The sequence below is a fragment of the Linepithema humile genome, chromosome 4, assembly GCF_040581485.1.
Source record: "Linepithema humile isolate Giens D197 chromosome 4, Lhum_UNIL_v1.0, whole genome shotgun sequence".
Classification (NCBI taxonomy): domain Eukaryota; kingdom Metazoa; phylum Arthropoda; class Insecta; order Hymenoptera; family Formicidae; genus Linepithema; species Linepithema humile.
The window spans coordinates 18194641-18213318 of NC_090131.1; the positions used below are offsets into that span (position 1 = coordinate 18194641).

Genomic DNA, 18678 nt, shown 5'->3' on the forward strand with positions numbered 1-18678 from the left:
CGCGCGGGAATATTGCGCGGCAAAATCACGCGGGAATATTGCGCGGCAAAAACGCGCGGGAATATTGCGCGGAAATATTACGCGGGAAAAAGCACGATGACTTGCAAAACATATGACATGAACAACGTCTCAAGTCGAAATAATGAAGGTCTATTCAGATAAATTTGCATAAGTGCATATACATATGCATAAGGAATTGGATTGGTCCATTTCCTTATGCACTTTCTCATGAACCAATCCATTTCTTTATACATATGCATATACACCTATGCTAATTTGTCTGGATAGGCCTTACAGATTGTCATGGTCGGAAGATGGCACTCGTATCATTGATTATCGATAATTTAGTCGTAAAAATCGTATCATTTCTAGACTATGCGCGCCACCCTCCGGTCACTATGATAATCATTATTCCGTGTCACTTCGAAAGTTCGATAATCCGCCATTAATCATTGTATTTAGCCGTTAAAAGTGCGTAATGAGCGCGAATTTGTTTTGATAGTGCCGATTAAAGTGACAATCAATTGCCGGAGCGTGTTATTTTTACTGCGAATCAACCGCCGAACGTGTGAAACGTGTGAAATATGTGCGCCGACGTTGTGTGGCACAAAGCCAGTTTTATCTCGCGTTTGCGTTTCGTGTACCGCGGCCTGGCAAATTCGCGACATAAATTCGTGTGATTTTCGCGCAAGTGAAGTACGTGGGTTGACTTTTATTCGGTAGTGCGTGTAACCTAAATACAATTTTCCGATATTCATTGATTCTTCGATGGAGCTGATGCAAAACACAGTCTAAGGTGAATCAACAACTGTGTGATAGGTTATATGCAACAATCTAGCTGGTAAATATAATTATTTGATTATTATTAAAATATGCACACTTACACATATATAAATAATTGTGATAACATATACATATACAATTACAATTTATATTTATCATAAATATTTATTAAATATAATATATTTGAAAAGATTTATTAAATATGTTGACTATATATAAAATTTTATAAATAAATATTCACGCAGTTTATTGAATATAGTTATGTTTTAATCGAAATAGGAATAATTAAGTAATATGTAATTAACAACATATACAAAATATATGGTAACTTATAATTAAAATATATATTAATTTATGCAGGTACAGTTGCAAGAGCGTGACTTTAGGCTACAATAACCGGTGAGTAAATTGATTTGTTATACTTATTATACATAATTACACTGATATTATTTATTGTTTTTTCATTTGCATGCGTGCGCCAATATTGATTACATATTTGCTAAGAAGAACACTGCCAATTATGTGTTTTTCTGCAAATAGAAATTTTTAAAATAAATAAAATATAGAAGTACTTTTTCCTGCTTTAGCAGTAAAAAAATATTTAATTTTGCACATGTCATGTAATTTATTATGCTTAAATTAAAAAACTACAAATTATTGGACACATAGATTACAGAAAAGAAAATTTTATGGAAAAAATTATGAAACATAAATGTTAAAAAAAATTTAATTTGAAATTCTGAAGGTAGAAATTTTGAAGATATAATATTTAATATAATTTTAATGCACATAAAACATAAATATATTTTTTATTTTATCTTATAAATGAGCTTAATGATTGAATATTTTTGCAAAAGAATGAATTGTTAAAGAACGATTTTGAATGCACAATTTGCTAGTGCAACAAAAAAGCTGTGGTTATTGATATAACAATTAATCTAAATTCGCTTTCATGACATGCGTTATCAAACGTGTTCTTATTTTCGTCGAGCATTGTGAAATTTAAGAATTTTGCGACACACACACTTTGCGCCAAGTCTCTTCTGTGTAGTGATTAACAGAAGTGCTCTATCTGTTCTCACATATCTTTTGATTCATAATTAACCTTTCTAATTATCCCAATAATTTTTAGTTTTATTGTTTAATTTATAATTCATAATTGCGATACTTATTTTCCTTAATAAGTATCATTAATATTTGATATTTTATTTTGTGAATATTGTGAAAACATTTGCTCTGGAGTTTTAGCTAGTTTTTGATAGTTTCTGTTTTACTTTGATGTTCTTTTTTTTCCACTGCCGTGTGAAAAGCTGATGCGCCATTAATTGTACTCGTTTGCGAACTTTCAACCGGTCGTAGCCGTTAATTGACGCGATCAATCCTTTGCGCAGGCTATCGTGGAACACGCTTTCACGTTCGTCGTTGGCGCTATAACTCTGATTGTCAAAGTTCGAATCGTTAAAAAAGATTCAGAAACGCAGAAAAAATAACGGTGTGCGATATTTCATCGTTTACAGCGGTATTTACTTTCTTTCTTTTTTCACTTTTCTGTCGGATGAATAAAAATATGTCGCGTAAAAAAGAGGAAAAGGCGCTCACTTTGACATGTTTTTGGCTTATAAAAAAAGCAATGCGTAGCATAGTCCGCGCGAATCATACTTTATCATAATATATTATTATACGTAATAAAGATTAGTGGCAACTGTGCAGATGTGTCGGATGTTTCACGAATAAATTATATAGATCCTTCGTGAAGAATACCGCCCTCCTTGGTTAAAATGTCCTATCTGTAAAATTCTCATTTTTCGTCTTTTTGTTTATACTTGTACTTTAACATGTTTTACACCTTTAATCCTCATTTTTCTCGAAAAGTTAAAAATGTTAGGACATTCCAATTAAGGAGGGCAGAATAATGGGTCACGTGTACAAGATATTGTTTGTATTTATATAACTTAACATTTTATAATATTCAATTATTTTAGTCACATTATTTTCTTACTGAAGTCAAACGTTTCGTTGCAAATGTTTGAATATCTTTAACTTGTCTAAAGAATATATAAGAGAAAATCATTGTATTAGCTTTGTTTCGTTAGATGCAATCTGTCTTTTCTTGTTATTATTATTTGATTTATATTAGTAGAAAGAAAGCGCAATTATTGTACTCACTGTATAGTCCCACGTAGATCGGTGTCCATGTTACTTGACTGTAGACCAACGGTGTCGCTGCAAATAGCACGGCACTAAACCATACCGCCCGACGTATCGCGCTCATTTCACTAGCGGCCTCGATAGTCGTCATTTCTTCTCTCCTTTCAATCAGTTTTCCGCCTCAATATCATCTTTTCCAACATGCCTTCGCTACTTCACTCCGCTTTTGTTCGCCACGCTCGTTTCTCTCGTTCGTCTCGTTCTTTTATTCCTCTTCTCGTTTGAGAACGCGCGCACAACAATACGTCACTGCCGTTGAATATCTACGCAATCGAACGAAACTCTCGATACTCCTGTCGTTTTATTCTGTGGCGTCTAATAACCGGTATTTTTATATCTCGATGTAGAATCTTTCGGCGAACAGCTCGAAGAAAATTAAAAAAATATGCTGCAGCGCGACTTCTACACATATAATATTTGTACGTGATTTTATGAGTTCTCGAAGAAAGAATTTCATTAAAGCAGTCTAAGCATTAGCAGGAGTAAAAACTTCGATATGCAAATGAATGGTTGAGGAATGAACATATAAAAGCGAAATTAATTTAAAAAATCTAAATGGGGGAAATTAGGACGTGCTGAGGATTAAACAAAAAAAGAAAAGAAAATAAACGCGCCGAGAAGAGCATTTTTATTCGGTTGTTCTCAAATAATTAATCTCGTGAGCTTTGAGTCATGGTCGAGTGCGACGGTATAATCGACTCGCGAAGCAACGGAGTTAATTAATTAAACGCGATTACGCGTTTCCGTGGCAATTGGCGCGCGACGCGCGATTAAAATCGACGGCGTATTTACGTTGCCCTTGACAACAGATATGGAAGTTTAAAGCGAAGAGAGAAAGCAGCCGGGTTGTCGTTGTTTGTCGGACGTACTTTTTCATGCGTCATCGAGCGAGCGAGTTTTACGTCACGTAAAATTTTGCACTCGCGCTGCCGTTCCTCTTCCCGGACAGAATCTTCATTTCTGCGCGGGTCCTGATTTATGCACCCTATACTTCACGTTCTCCTCCTCCTTGAAACGTATTACTCCGTTCCTTCGGGTATAACATGACGACACAATCATCGCTCCTACCGACGGCGATCGCGAGAATAACGGCCTTCCTACTCTCCCGCCGCTCGCTCTTCTCCATCCTGCCTTTTTTCTGCACTCGTAACATGTGCCGGACCATTTCCACTATTTTCCATCGTTCTTTTTCCCTCAGCTTTCTGCCGGCTCTTGGTTTTTCTCGCTCCTTCGCGCAGACTTTTACCCGTCTTTCGTTAAATCCTTCAGCGGTTTTGCTCAGATCAAAAAAGCTTTTTTTTCTGCCGATACGAGATCCCGTCTGCAACAAAATAGCAAAACATTTCATTAGAAGAGTCTCTTTGACGGATGATCATTAAGAGATGAATCGTGGACAGGTCTCAAAGAACTGTTTTAGAAAATTGCAAGATTAAGAAACCTATTTTCCGCAAATTTGCACGGCTCCAAAAGCGGCTTTTGTAAATTAAAGTATTTCACGCTTGTCTGAAAATTTTTTGTGCAAAATTTTGGTTTTGCCAAAAAAAAAAAAACGATGAAGCGTGTTTATATAGAACATGAATATGCAACAATATTATTTACAATTGAGGTAGAAAATTATTTTAAATTTATATGTGGATTGTATTGTAAGCGTATCTAAAATGTATGTTCGTGAACCTAGCATATCATTTTCCAGCAGATCAAAAATAAAAGAGAGTTCTTGTCGCATGCAGTCGAGTTCTATAGTTCCTTATAGTTTTTAGTAACAGTTCTGGTGATTTTATCCAAAAAAACACCAATCGAAAAAATGATCTGCTAACTTCCCGTAGCAGATCATTTTCTAGCAGATCAAAAATAAAAGAGAGTTCTTGTCGCATGCAGTCGAGTTCTATAGTTCCTAATAGTTTTTAATGATAGTTCTGGTGATTTTATAAAAAAAAACACCGATCGAAAAAAATGATCTGCTACGGAAAGTTAGCAGATAAAAAATAGAGGACACTGAACATATATGTGATATGCTGGCCGTATATTGATAGTTCTGTTGATAATTAAAGAGTTTTCGTGTAGTTCTGAGCCAGTACATTGCTTTTCCAAAGAGTTCTGACGACTAAAATAATTAGAAAATTTTTTAAACAATTAATTTACCCGAAAAACGCGCATTTTTGAGCATATGTGTGATATGCTGGCCGCATATTGATAGTTCTGCTAAAAATTAGACAGTTCTCTTCTAGTTCTGGGCGAGTACATTGCTTTTCCAAAGAGTTCTGACGACTAAAATAATTAGAAAATTTTTTAAACAATTATTTTACCCGAAAAACACGCATTTTTGAGTATATGTGTGATATGCTGGCCGTATATTAATAGTTCTGTTAATAATTAAAGAGTTTTCGTGTAGTTCTGGGCAAGTACATTGCTTTTCCAAAGAGTTCTGACGACTAAAATAATTAGAAAACAGAACTAGAAGAGAACTGTCTAATTTTTAGCAGAACTATCAATATGCGGCCAGCATATCACACATATGCTCAAAAATTTGCGTTTTTCGGGTAAATTAATTGTTTAAAAAATTTTCTAATTATTTTAGTCGTCAGAACTCTTTGGAAAAGCAATGTACTTGCCCAGAACTACACGAAAACTCTTTAATTATTAACAGAACTATCAATATACGGCCAGCATATCACATATATATTCAGTGTCCTCTATTTTTTATCTGCTAACTTTCCGTAGCAGATCATTTTTTTCGATCGGTGTTTTTTTTTATAAAATCACCAGAACTATCATTAAAAACTATCAGGAACTATAGAACTCGACTGCATGCGACAAGAACTCTCTTTTATTTTTGATCTGCTAGAAAATGATCTGCTATGGGAAGTTAGCAGATCATTTCTTCGATTGGTGTTTTTTTGGATAAAATCACCAGAACTATTACTAAAAACTATAAGGAACTATAGAACTCGACTGCATGCGACAAGAACTCTCTTTTATTTTTGATCTGCTGGAAAATGATATGCTAGGTTCACGAACATCTGAAACGCGAACGGAATTCGCACGTAACGTCGCAATGTTTGGTTCGATTCGCTTGCAACGTCGGGAGTGCCGTTTAAATCGCGTGATTTTTGCATTCGGGTACGCGTGTGAGTGTCTTTAAGGATCGCTGAGAGGAGGAGGAGGTCTAGGAGGCGTCGTGCGACAGCAGAGCAACGATACGGTGAGTAATTTATCATAAAAGATGCATTTTATAGGGCAGTGAAGAAGCTATATGTATACACTGATATATGTTCGTGAACCTAGCATATCATTTTCCAGCAGATCAAAAATAAAAGAGAGTTCTTGTCGCATGCAGTCGAGTTCTATAGTTCCTTATAGTTTTTAGTAATAGTTCTGGTGATTTTATCCAAAAAAACACCAATCGAAAAAATGATCTGCTAACTTCCCGTAGCAGATCATTTTCTAGCAGATCAAAAATAAAAGAGAGTTCTTGTCGCATGCAGTCGAGTTCTATAGTTCCTGATAGTTTTTAATGATAGTTCTGGTGATTTTATGAAAAAAAACACCGATCGAAAAAAATGATCTGCTACGGGAAGTTAGCAGATCATTTTTTCGATTGGTGTTTTTTTGGATAAAATCACCAGAACTATTACTAAAAACTATAAGGAACTATAGAACTCGACTGCATGCGACAAGAACTCTCTTTTATTTTTGATCTGCTGGAAAATGATATGCTAGGTTCACGAACATCTGAAACGCGAACGGAATTCGCACGTAACGTCGCAATGTTTGGTTCGATTCGCTTGCAACGTCGGGAGTGCCGTTTAAATCGCGTGATTTTTGCATTCGGGTACGCGTGTGAGTGTCTTTAAGGATCGCTGAGAGGAGGAGGAGGTCTAGGAAGCGTCGTGCGACAGCAGAGCAACGATACGGTGAGTAATTTATCATAAAAGATGCATTTTATAGGGCAGTGAAGAAGCTATATGTATACACTGATATATGTTCGTGAACCTAGCATATCATTTTCCAGCAGATCAAAAATAAAAGAGAGTTCTTGTCGCATGCAGTCGAGTTCTATAGTTCCTTATAGTTTTTAGTAATAGTTCTGGTGATTTTATCCAAAAAAACACCAATCGAAAAAATGATCTGCTAACTTCCCGTAGCAGATCATTTTCTAGCAGATCAAAAATAAAAGAGAGTTCTTGTCGCATGCAGTCGAGTTCTATAGTTCCTTATAGTTTTTAGTAATAGTTCTGGTGATTTTATCCAAAAAAACATTAATCGAAAAAATGATCTGCTAACTTCCCGTAGCAGATCATTTTTTCGATTGGTGTTTTTTTGGATAAAATCACCAGAACTATTACTAAAAACTATCAGGAACTATAGAACTCGACTGCATGCGACAAGAACTCTCTTTTATTTTTGATCTGCTAGAAAATGATCTGCTACGGGAAGTTAGCAGATCATTTTTTCGATTGGTGTTTTTTTGGATAAAATCACCAGAACTATTACTAAAAACTATAAGGAACTATAGAACTCGACTGCATGCGACAAGAACTCTCTTTTATTTTTGCTAACTTCCCGTAGCAGATCATTTTTTCGATTGGTGTTTTTTTGGATAAAATCACCAGAACTATTACTAAAAACTATAAGGAACTATAGAACTCGACTGCATGCGACAAGAACTCTCTTTTATTTTTGATCTGCTAGAAAATGATCTGCTACGGGAAGTTAGCAGATCATTTTTTCGATTGGTGTTTTTTTGGATAAAATCACCAGAACTATTACTAAAAACTATAAGGAACTATAGAACTCGACTGCATGCGACAAGAACTCTCTTTTATTTTTGATCTGCTGGAAAATGATATGCTAGGTTCACGAACATATATCAGTGTATACATATAGCTTCTTCACTGCCCTATAAAATGCATCTTTTATGATAAATTACTCACCGTATCGTTGCTCTGCTGTCGCACGACGCCTCCTAGACCTCCTCCTCCTCTCAGCGATCCTTAAAGACACTCACACGCGTACCCGAATGCAAAAATCACGCGATTTAAACGGCACTCCCGACGTTGCAAGCGAATCGAAACAAACATTGCGACGTTACGTGCGAATTCCGTTCGCGTTTCAGATGTTCGTGAACCTAGCATATCATTTTCCAGCAGATCAAAAATAAAAGAGAGTTCTTGTCGCATGCAGTCGAGTTCTATAGTTCCTTATAGTTTTTAGTAATAGTTCTGGTGATTTTATCCAAAAAAACACCAATCGAAAAAATGATCTGCTAACTTCCCATAGCAGATCATTTTCTAGCAGATCAAAAATAAAAGAGAGTTCTTGTCGCATGCAGTCGAGTTCTATAGTTCCTGATAGTTTTTAATGATAGTTCTGGTGATTTTATAAAAAAAAACACCGATCGAAAAAAATGATTTGCTACGGAAAGTTAGCAGATAAAAAATAGAGGACACTGAACATATATGTGATATGCTGGCCGTATATTGATAGTTCTGTTAATAATTAAAGAGTTTTCGTGTAGTTCTGGGCAAGTACATTGCTTTTCCAAAGAGTTCTGACGACTAAAATAATTAGAAAATTTTTTAAACAATTATTTTACCCGAAAAACACGCATTTTTGAGTATATGTGTCATATGCTGGCCGTATATTAATAGTTCTGTTAATAATTAAAGAGTTTTCGTGTAGTTCTGGGCAAGTACATTGCTTTTCCAAAGAGTTCTGACGACTAAAATAATTAGAAAATTTTTTAAACAATTAATTTACCCGAAAAACGCAAATTTTTGAGCATATGTGTGATATGCTGGCCGCATATTGATAGTTCTGCTAAAAATTAGACAGTTCTCTTCTAGTTCTGTTTTCTAATTATTTTAGTCGTCAGAACTCTTTGGAAAAGCAATGTACTTGCCCAGAACTACACGAAAACTCTTTAATTATTAACAGAACTATTAATATACGGCCAGCATATCACACATATACTCAAAAATGCGTGTTTTTCGGGTAAAATAATTGTTTAAAAAATTTTCTAATTATTTTAGTCGTCAGAACTCTTTGGAAAAGCAATGTACTCGCCCAGAACTAGAAGAGAACTGTCTAATTTTTAGCAGAACTATCAATATGCGGCCAGCATATCACACATATGCTCAAAAATGCGCGTTTTTCGGGTAAATTAATTGTTTAAAAAATTTTCTAATTATTTTAGTCGTCAGAACTCTTTGGAAAAGCAATGTACTGGCTCAGAACTACACGAAAACTCTTTAATTATCAACAGAACTATCAATATACGGCCAGCATATCACATATATGTTCAGTGTCCTCTATTTTTTATCTGCTAACTTTCCGTAGCAGATCATTTTTTTCGATCGGTGTTTTTTTTTATAAAATCACCAGAACTATCATTAAAAACTATCAGGAACTATAGAACTCGACTGCATGCGACAAGAACTCTCTTTTATTTTTAATCTGCTAGAAAATGATCTGCTACGGGAAGTTAGCAGATCATTTTTTCGATTGGTGTTTTTTTGGATAAAATCACCAGAACTATTACTAAAAACTATAAGGAACTGTAGAACTCGACTGCATGCGACAAGAACTCTCTTTTATTTTTGATCTGCTGGAAAATGATATGCTAGGTTCACGAAAATCTAAAATGTATTGTATTGTATTGTACTATTAATACACTATACCAGCTCTCTTTGCAATCGCTTTTTGAGCACGTTGGAATCAAAGCGATTCCAACGTTCTATTAGTTAATTATAATACTAACGCAAAATATTCGAATCTAAATCGTCGTATGTGTATATTTGAAAACATAAAGTTAGTGTCTAATAAAAAGATTCATTATTTATTGTTTTTTAAATAGAATATAAAACGTGAGAGCGCGAAAGAAGTAATAATTATCTTACAGTCACTTTAATTTCCGTCACGTCTCGATCGGAATGAAATTCATATCGCGAGGAAGACCGCATAGTTTCCAGGACTCGGTGGTACTTGGCATTTGCATTTTCATCTGCTTGGAAATGTCGTCGATGTCTCGTTAGCGTATCTTCATCGAAGCGGCGAGTTGCATAAGTCGCAGGTCATGGTTCCTCATAATGTTTCATGAGGTCGCGAGGTCGGAGGGGATGGTGACCCCATTACGTGCAGCTAGCAAGGGAGACCAGCGGAGACTCAGTCGTTCATAATGTGACAAGCCGAAGTTATATCGTCGTTTTGCCGCCGTGTTATTCATTCGTCGTTATCTACCGCTGCCGGTTTTACCGCGAACTTGTCCAGCAGTTATAAAAGCCACTCGGCGCTCGTGGAAGAACGGCTTTTATGCGCTCGCCGGTATCGGCGGACGATCGGTAGCCTTAGCGACTACGTATTCCCCTTCTCTCCTATCCCCGTGCCCTTTACCATGTACTTATCGCTTGTCCGCCTTATTAGCTCGCGCTGTCTTCCTAACTGCTCTTAACACCGCTTTAACCGAGATTCCTGAACACTTTTCTACACCGTAACATTTTCCGGTTTGTGATCACGCTCTAAGTAGAGACCCGCAACTTCCGCCGTCGTATCACTTTAGAGTAAAGAAAGAGACTTCGTTAAGTACGTCTCGCTTAAGTGTATAAACTCAACCCGCGTAAATAACGGTGTTTTATGTCCCGCTATTTTTTTTATCTAACGTTCGTTTGTTTGAGTAGAACTCTTTTCTTTTCTTTGCCTCTTATCTCTCTGTTGTCATTGCGTGGAAGTGGGATGAAAGAAATATTGAACGATAAGTAATTACCTTTTTACCCAGGTAAATAGACAAAGGTGATTATATTAAAAAAATTTACAATACCCGGTCTGATCATATGCTGACTTTATCTACTGTGATAATTTTTCAGTTTATATTATTGTATTCGTTAAAGCGTACGTTTTTTTTACGGCTCCAATTACTTTTTACCGCTGTTGCGAACACAAATGACGCTTTTACGCGCGAGATTGAACTATACTTTTATAAGTATGCATCTGTCTCGAATCGAGTCGTCTGCAATAACGGTCTCTAGCTACTTCATACCGCCGACCTCGCGTTCAACAGCCATTGTACCTCGGTTGACCGTCCTCTTGAATACGATCTCCCAATTATAATTTGCCACTTCCGTCAGACACCTCCATCGTAACCGAGTCAAGTGCTCCCTCCGTCGGGTGACATTTCCTCCCTTTATTCTCTTTCTTTTTCGAGCAAGCGGTGCGACTGCCGCCGTGAATAGCTTTATCCGAAAGGTGCCGATGTAGTTAACTTAATCCGGGTGCTGATTGGACGCGCAGTCAAGGACATCGAAATAGAAAGAGCAGACACACAACTGGAATCGGTGAGCAAAGGAGAGAGAAGGCCGCAAGCGGTCTGTAATTGTGCCGTGCAATTATGACTAGTCCCGTTTGATAAAACCGACCTAACAGTAAAAGAGGGTTTCGATGGAGGGAGAATCAACGGTTATGAGAGTGTCAGCGACACAAAGGGCGGTCACTCTCGCCCTATCTCTTCCTTCTCTCGTCCACGTCTCTCCCGGCCGCGCAATCTACAATCTGCTTTCCGCCCGGAAATGTTTTCTATCCAGATTGTCTCCGGTCAATTATTACGCTTCTCTGCGTATGCGAGCGAATAGAAATGACTGCTTCGACAGCCATAATCGTACGTCTTCCGCGCGTTGCTCAGACAAGCGGTAAAATTTAATGTTCATGCAGGGCCAAGTTTCCCATAGGGAAGATCAAATGTCCGAAGGAGCAAACAGGTACGAGTAAATAACATTTCCCGCTGCAAAGATAATTACTCGAGCCGCAGCTCGCGCGAGTTCACGCCGTGTGTCCGGAGTTTGCCTCGCTTCCTATGCCTCTTCGTCCCCCTCTTCGACCTTTGTCTAGTCCCTGTTTCTTGATGCCCCGGCAACTTCTCGTTTAGCACTGCCGCAAATTAGCTTGCAACCGCGTTTTCTGCGTCCAACCTACTGGCGCGCGGTTTTCGTTTTAAGGCGGAGCACATGTTCTTTGAACGAGACTTAATTAGAGGAACGCTATTTCTCCCTCGCAGACATAAGGCTGCCGTCTGTTTAATTTAATGCTCATTAAATGTTCATTTGATAGGGTGAAAAGAATTATGCAGAGCTCAATCATCCACGACCTGAGAGGGTTGCCGAAGCATAAATATATAACAGCTAGGGCGCACACTTCTCTCTCGCAACTATGCCTTTGATAACATCTAAAATTCTTTGGCTTGCTAAAATCTGTATTAATCTGAATAAGTAATGAATTCATAAAGAAAGCCTGTGCGTTTACACCTACGTGGAAAACAATTGGATAAAAGTCATATTTCTTTGCTTATAACATTCTGAAACATTGAAATCAATAGTGTTGATGATAGTTAATCTGCTGATTGTAAACGCGCGCACGGCTGTTGGACGCGCGACGAACCGTCGTAATTATTAATCGAGTCAAGGATCAATTAGTCGGAATATCGATTAATTGCGCATCAGAATGTATCTTAGTCCATCGACAATCACGACCGCGATTGTCTGCGGCCACAGATGACTATGCGTTTCGTCATATAATTAATCACCTGACCATCATACCGATCAAACAACTCGAAGTGACGTTTCTTGTGGGGTTGTAATTTCCGAACTAACAAGCAAAGTCATTCTTGTCACACTAAGATCAGTCACACTAAGATTAACGCTTATATAATAACAGTGACGAAATACTCGCATAATAGATTCATTATCATTATTATAAGTTCATTGCAAACTGCAAAAATGTTAGAAAAAAAAATTTTAATTTTGATCAAATCGTACAAGTGCTATTAATTATTATCAATTTATTTAAATCTTAATTTATTAAAATATATCTATTTATTCAAAGTGTATCAGATATAAATATTATTATATTATAAACTTTATAACTTATATTTGTCCAGAAAACGTATTTCAAAGTTATCGTATAATGTGATAAAAGTTGCACGAAACTAATTCGTTCAGACATATCTGTAAACTTATCGAGAAAATTTATTTCTACTATTTGTTGTCTGTATGTAAAGTAGAAATGGCCCTGCTTACAGCTTTTAGTTGCGGCTTACTGCTACAGTTTGAAGATATATTCTTGGATAAGACTGTATGATAAAGATATATGCATCGGGCATTAATATTCAGGTCAGACCGAGCGTGAATTCTGTAGCGAGCGTCGCGTTATACCGTAGTTTCACAAGCGTTTCTCAGGATGTACTCAAGTTATACTCCCTGTTTCACAGAAACAAACATTAAATGTCGTTGAAGTCTCTTATTTATGATTGTAATCATGTATTCAAATGTCGCGTTTTTTGAAACTGTTGTTATTACTAAATAAATGTGTGCATAACAGCGCTATCCGATTGACAAATGGAGAGACTTTTATCTTTGAAAAACGGTATTTAAAATCATTTTAATCGTATCTTTAATTTTATCATTATTATCACAATTATTAAAAATCTCAGTGGACGGAAGTATTATTTTTTCGGCTTTCGTCGTTCGATGACTTTTGCTTTCTAAAGTACACATTGTCGACTGCACAATTTATCGCGTGACCATAATCAGTCAGGTTTCTCGCAGTGGTCCGATGTTTGCCAGCCGGAACGCGGCGCATTTAGTTTCTAATGGAGCTTAGCGACTAAAGATAATGACACGTTCGTTCCGCAGCAGCGAGCAGCCTCCGTCCGAAATGTCGCAGCACTGTCTCGTGCTAGTCCAAGCACCAGACAATATTTGTTTTTCACTTCAACAACTACGGCAAACGTAACGCCGCGTTGTTTGCCGGAGTAGAACTTCAGACTAGCTACCGAAAGGATAGAGAACATCTCGTGCGTGTTTACGAAAGGAATGTTTATTTCAGAGCGATGTGTATTACAATCGAATTTTTAAATTAAGGCATTTTCAGGAAAAAGATGATATTAAATTCTCAAAAGATATAATACTAATGTTTGATCAATAAATAAAATATACAGGATCGTCGAAATAAAAAAAAAAACATTTTTTGTCATAGAATAGAAACGCGTTCATATTTTCTGAAACAGCTTCAAGAATATAGGTTCCTTTTTTAAGATTTTTCTCAAGATTTGCTATTGGATTTAACCAGTAGCTATCTTTTATATTCTCCGTAGTTTCTTATTTCATGTAGATTTTGCTTTTTAATATGATAGTGTTCCTTCTTCCTTTTGGAAGTCTCAAGTGTTGATAATTATCATCTCCGTCGCAAATCTACGTTATCAAGAAAATGACTTACAACGAGCGTAAAACGAGAAAAATATGAAGGCTGACAAATCGTGGTAATACAGGAGGGTAGTTATCCCGCGTTTCTTCTCTTCGTTTCTAACGCTGGTAAAATCCTTTCTGCCTAAACGACGTCGCTGACGTAAGCGCGTAAAGAAACTAGTATATTTTATTAGGCTCGTTTCTGTGCCACTTCTTTGCACGCAATTCTTTTCTCATTCAAGTTTGTTTCCTATTTCAAGAGGAACTGATGAAGTCGCTTGTTATCCTCCATATAAGAACTAAGAATAACACCCCCATTAAGTTGGACCCCCCACCATCGCCAAATCAAGTCGCACCTATCAATTAATTTAGTGCTAATTATGTGCTAATTAGTTGCCGCAATCCGGATTTTGTTGCTCTTACCGTTGAGCAGGAATTCACGTTTAAAGCTTAATGTCAAGCTGGCCCCCCCCCCCCCATAACAAAAAAAATATATAGAGTGCTCGAATAAAAAAATCATTTGTACCAGAATTTGTTGCTATTTTGTTGCTCCAAGATAGCGTGAAAACATTTTGAAAAAATTATATTATTTAAATGCGTAGTGTCGTATAGTGGTGTGTACTGGTATGGTATATCTTAAATAATGCAATTTTTTCAAAATGTTTTTACGCTATCTTGGAGCAACAAAATAGCAACAAATTCTGGTATAAATGATTTTTTGATTCGAGCACTCTATATATTTTTTTTGTTATGGGGGGGGGCAGCTTAATGTCAAGCTGCCCCCCCCCCTCCCACTTTAAACGTGAATTCCTGCTCAACGGTAAGAGCAACAAAATCCGGATTGCGGCAACTAATTAGCACATAATTAGCACTAAATTAATCGATAGGTGCGACTTGATTTGGCGATGGTGGGGGGTCCAACTTAATGAGGGTAAGAATAACACGATTAATTTCTTACTTATTACAGTGATTTTTGGTGCTCTACATATCTTTTAAATTATTTCAATTTATATGAATAAAAAGATAATTTATCATTGTCCTTTTGGAAAAACATTATTCTAAAATGAGATAAGTTAAGGATGAAAATATAATACATTATTTTAAATAACATTACTGTAAATATTGGAATTATCAATATTTAATACCATGAACTGTGAATTTTTTATGAACATCAGCAAATTTCTTTATTTGCACTTTGGGGATAACAATCACTTTTGAAATTATGCGATGTGAATCTCGATTTTGCCAAAAACCGCTTCGCAGTTCCGGACAAAGATATTTCATCTCGGTTTGCCCGTGTACTTGATCGCGGATTCGCGCTTTTTCCCGCGGTACATGCGCCGGGACATTGTTCGCCGAGCGTGCATGACAAAGTTGCGGCATGCGTTCTCTCGATGAGTACACGCTGAAATCTACAAATGCACACGTATCTATGGCTGGTAGCCGCCCATGCCGTGCCTCGGAATCCTCACGCTCTACTTCCCACACGTTTTCGCACGCCCGTTTTCGCCCGTATCCGTATCCGGGAAAAATATAGTTTCGGCCGTGTGCAAGTGCTTGGAGACGCGCCACCAAGATATACGATACCGACGCGATTTATCATCGTGACAATTTCGAACGGAGCACCCGTTTCGCAGCCACCAGTTTTCCATTCTGTTCCCTTCGACCCCTCGGTGTACCCCTCGTTTCTGCGTGGGGCAGCTTTCGCCATCGTATCATACCGCCCTCCTGAACTTGCCGCCGTCTCGTTGGAGAACTGCGGCAAAAGTTGCTTATATGATTAATCGGACCTTTCCTGCCGGCTGTTATTTGTGTGTATACGTGGAAACTCGCGTCCAAGGATTAAACTTCGTTTTCCTTCGCACCGCAGCAGATGCGCAAGAGCGATCGCTTCAACGCGGTTTGTTACGGACACGTATCGATAGCAACACAGTTTTGCGAGATGTAATAATGAAACCTGGTCTAAATCATTCAATGCAGACAGCTATTGATCGGTTAAAGAATCGAGAGATATTTATTGAGACAAGACAGAATGAGTAATGATTGTCGGCTGAGAGAAAATACATCATAAAAGCAATCTTGCAATTTTATTCTAGAAAGTTTTCATGTAATAATAAGACGATTACAATTTTTACGATTGATCCTTATTCTTATTTTGTGCACGATAAAGTTGCCATAAATATATCTTAAATAAGTCAGGCATAAAGTAATATCTTTGTTTTATCCTTCGGTATTAAATTTAATTAGTAAATGTAATCGTAAATATTTAAAAGATATTACATTCATATCAAGTTATTATTTTCGAATTCAAAAATAATAAACATATCTCTTTCGCAAGATAACTCTGCAGAATATTGATAAAACGAATGGAGGAAAGCTATAGATCAACAATATGAGACCAAAGGATATTCTCTGTTTTTAATAAATGTCGCTCCGTTGCGCACACATCGTAGATCTCGATATCGTCGTATCGCGGAATTGTGTAGTCTTCCTCGTCTTTCTCGTCGCCAGCAATTTTTCAATTTAATTAAAGGCGACTGTACTATAAATATTCAGTGGAAGGGCGGATTTTTATCGTATCGCCGGTGCCGCCGCACCGGCATTCACTGCACTTTATAAAAAAATCTGGCCGGTGAAAATAGGCGTAAATCTCTTCTGCGAATTTCGCGCTCGCTCCTTTTGCTCGTGGCACTATGAAGCACTAGCATCAGATCATTACCCCATCTTTTGTTCTGCCGCGTATATCAAATAAATGGGCAAGGATCGCGCGCCCGAAAGACTGGCGGCACAATGCACCGGGTATCCACTATATTTTAAGCACTCCACTATCTGGACATAACGTAGGCGGTATACATGGCGGTCGCGGAATTTTAGCCATCGTAAACCTTTTTTATAGCTGCCCATGGCTTTGCACGCGTCCGATCTCAGCCTCCGTACATTTCGATGTTTCAATGAACCAAGCGTATCCGCATTTGCAGCTTGGTGAGCAACATCGTCGCTCGCCTGCTGGCATCCGCGTCCGCAAAAATTGTACAATTTTTTTTCATACGTGCAGAAAATAATCGCCGCGATCGCGTATATTACAAATAACGAGAGCACACATTTCCGACGATTTTTAAAAGTTATCGGTGAAATTGGTGTGAAGAAACTTGTACCTAATCTATGAGATGCATGAATAGCTTGCGAGAACAATTGTTTTTATACGATGATAGAGCGCGAGTGACATTACATATCTCATAAAATCTGACCAAAGTGAAGTTTATAATCCTAACGTCGACGTTGCGGTAGTACAATGTCGCCGAAGACCAAAGTCCCCGGGGATCAAAGTAATCCTCATTCCGGGAAGCCCGTTCCGGTCAAAGTTTTTTCTAATTGGCCCGCGAGTTAGCCGTCGGATAAGAACCCACCGAAGAGGCCACGGAACGCTGTGGCGACGACTTAGACGAAAGAACGGACGAGCGTTTTCCACGAGTTTCCCCGCGACGCTTCGTCGTCCGGAGAGCTCGTGGAATCTTCCAATTCGACTAAGAAACTCGAACACCCCTGCAACCAGTTTAATCGAATTCCACTGCGGAGCCAAAGACTTCGGTCCTTGCTTCCGATCTATATCCCGCTCCTGACTTATACACGTACACGCGCTGGTGTGTACGTACATGCGGTGTGACAACCTGGAAGAGGATCGGATTCTCCTCCATTTGTTATCAGATCGGTAACTTTGCTCGTCGCAAGAACGATAACGGCCGCAGATAAAAATTCCTTTCCGAAAATTCCCCGGCGATAACCCTCCAGTAAGCGCCCTTCTGCCGTTCTCTCGTTAGAGCTATCAATATGAGCGAAGCTGTTTTGCAGCCTAAGTGCTTTAGCCATTAAAGGATTTAAGCTTGAATATTGCGCACACCAGCCACTGTAAACTACTTCATTACGGTCGAAAGAAATAATTAAATAAATTAATGAAAATTACTATATATTACAAAATTAAAATTATTAACAACTTGTGCGCAACAAATAGTTATACTAAAATTATGAATGTTATTATATGTTGCAAAATTATAATTATTAACAACACACGCGTAAAATTAGGTATTGAGTAGAATAAAATTATTGCAAAATATCTTATAAAAGTAGTTATTTGAAGACACGAGTAAAAAAAAAAGACGAGGTGTCATTATGTCGATATACTATGCGACAAGTATTTTGACAGGTGAAAAAATATTATATATATCTCGGGTATAGAATCTATTTCGAAGGAAAATATTAGGTGCGGTTGGGTTACAGGTCTTTGGGACGATGATCGTCGTATCGAATATCGATTGACGGGAGAAAATGTGTAGCGAGTTTCGTACAGCGAGTTTCGCTACAGCGCATCTGCAGTTGTGGAAGATGCAGTTTGGAAGTTGCGGAGACGCGGTAAATGTGTGCGTTAACTTTTGTTGATCTTTCAAAAGTAGACGAACGC

General features: G+C 37.6%; 1 protein-coding gene and 1 long non-coding RNA gene across 5 annotated transcripts in view; one reads left to right on the top strand and one right to left on the bottom strand.

Annotated features, from left to right (window-relative positions):
- LOC105670882 (uncharacterized) overlaps window positions 1–18678 on the bottom strand; it is a 206103-nt gene that overhangs the window by 155574 nt on the left and 31851 nt on the right. The window contains exon 2 of one of the 4 annotated variants that reach the window (XM_012364625.2): window positions 2950–3254. In XM_012364625.2, the coding sequence (XP_012220048.1) occupies window positions 2950–3082 (133 nt within the window). In that variant the 5' untranslated portion in view covers window positions 3083–3254. Of the gene's footprint in view, window positions 1–2949; window positions 4313–18678 lie in introns of those variants that run through there. The other 3 variants (XM_012364626.2, XM_067353803.1, XM_067353805.1) reach the window with 3 other exon arrangements.
- Window positions 8–18678, top strand: part of LOC136999490 (uncharacterized) — a 59402-nt gene continuing 40731 nt past the window's right edge. Inside the window, exons 1-2 of the long non-coding RNA XR_010889897.1 lie at window positions 8–841; window positions 1144–1182. This is a non-coding gene — a long non-coding RNA (uncharacterized lncRNA). The remainder of the gene's footprint in view (window positions 842–1143; window positions 1183–18678) is intronic.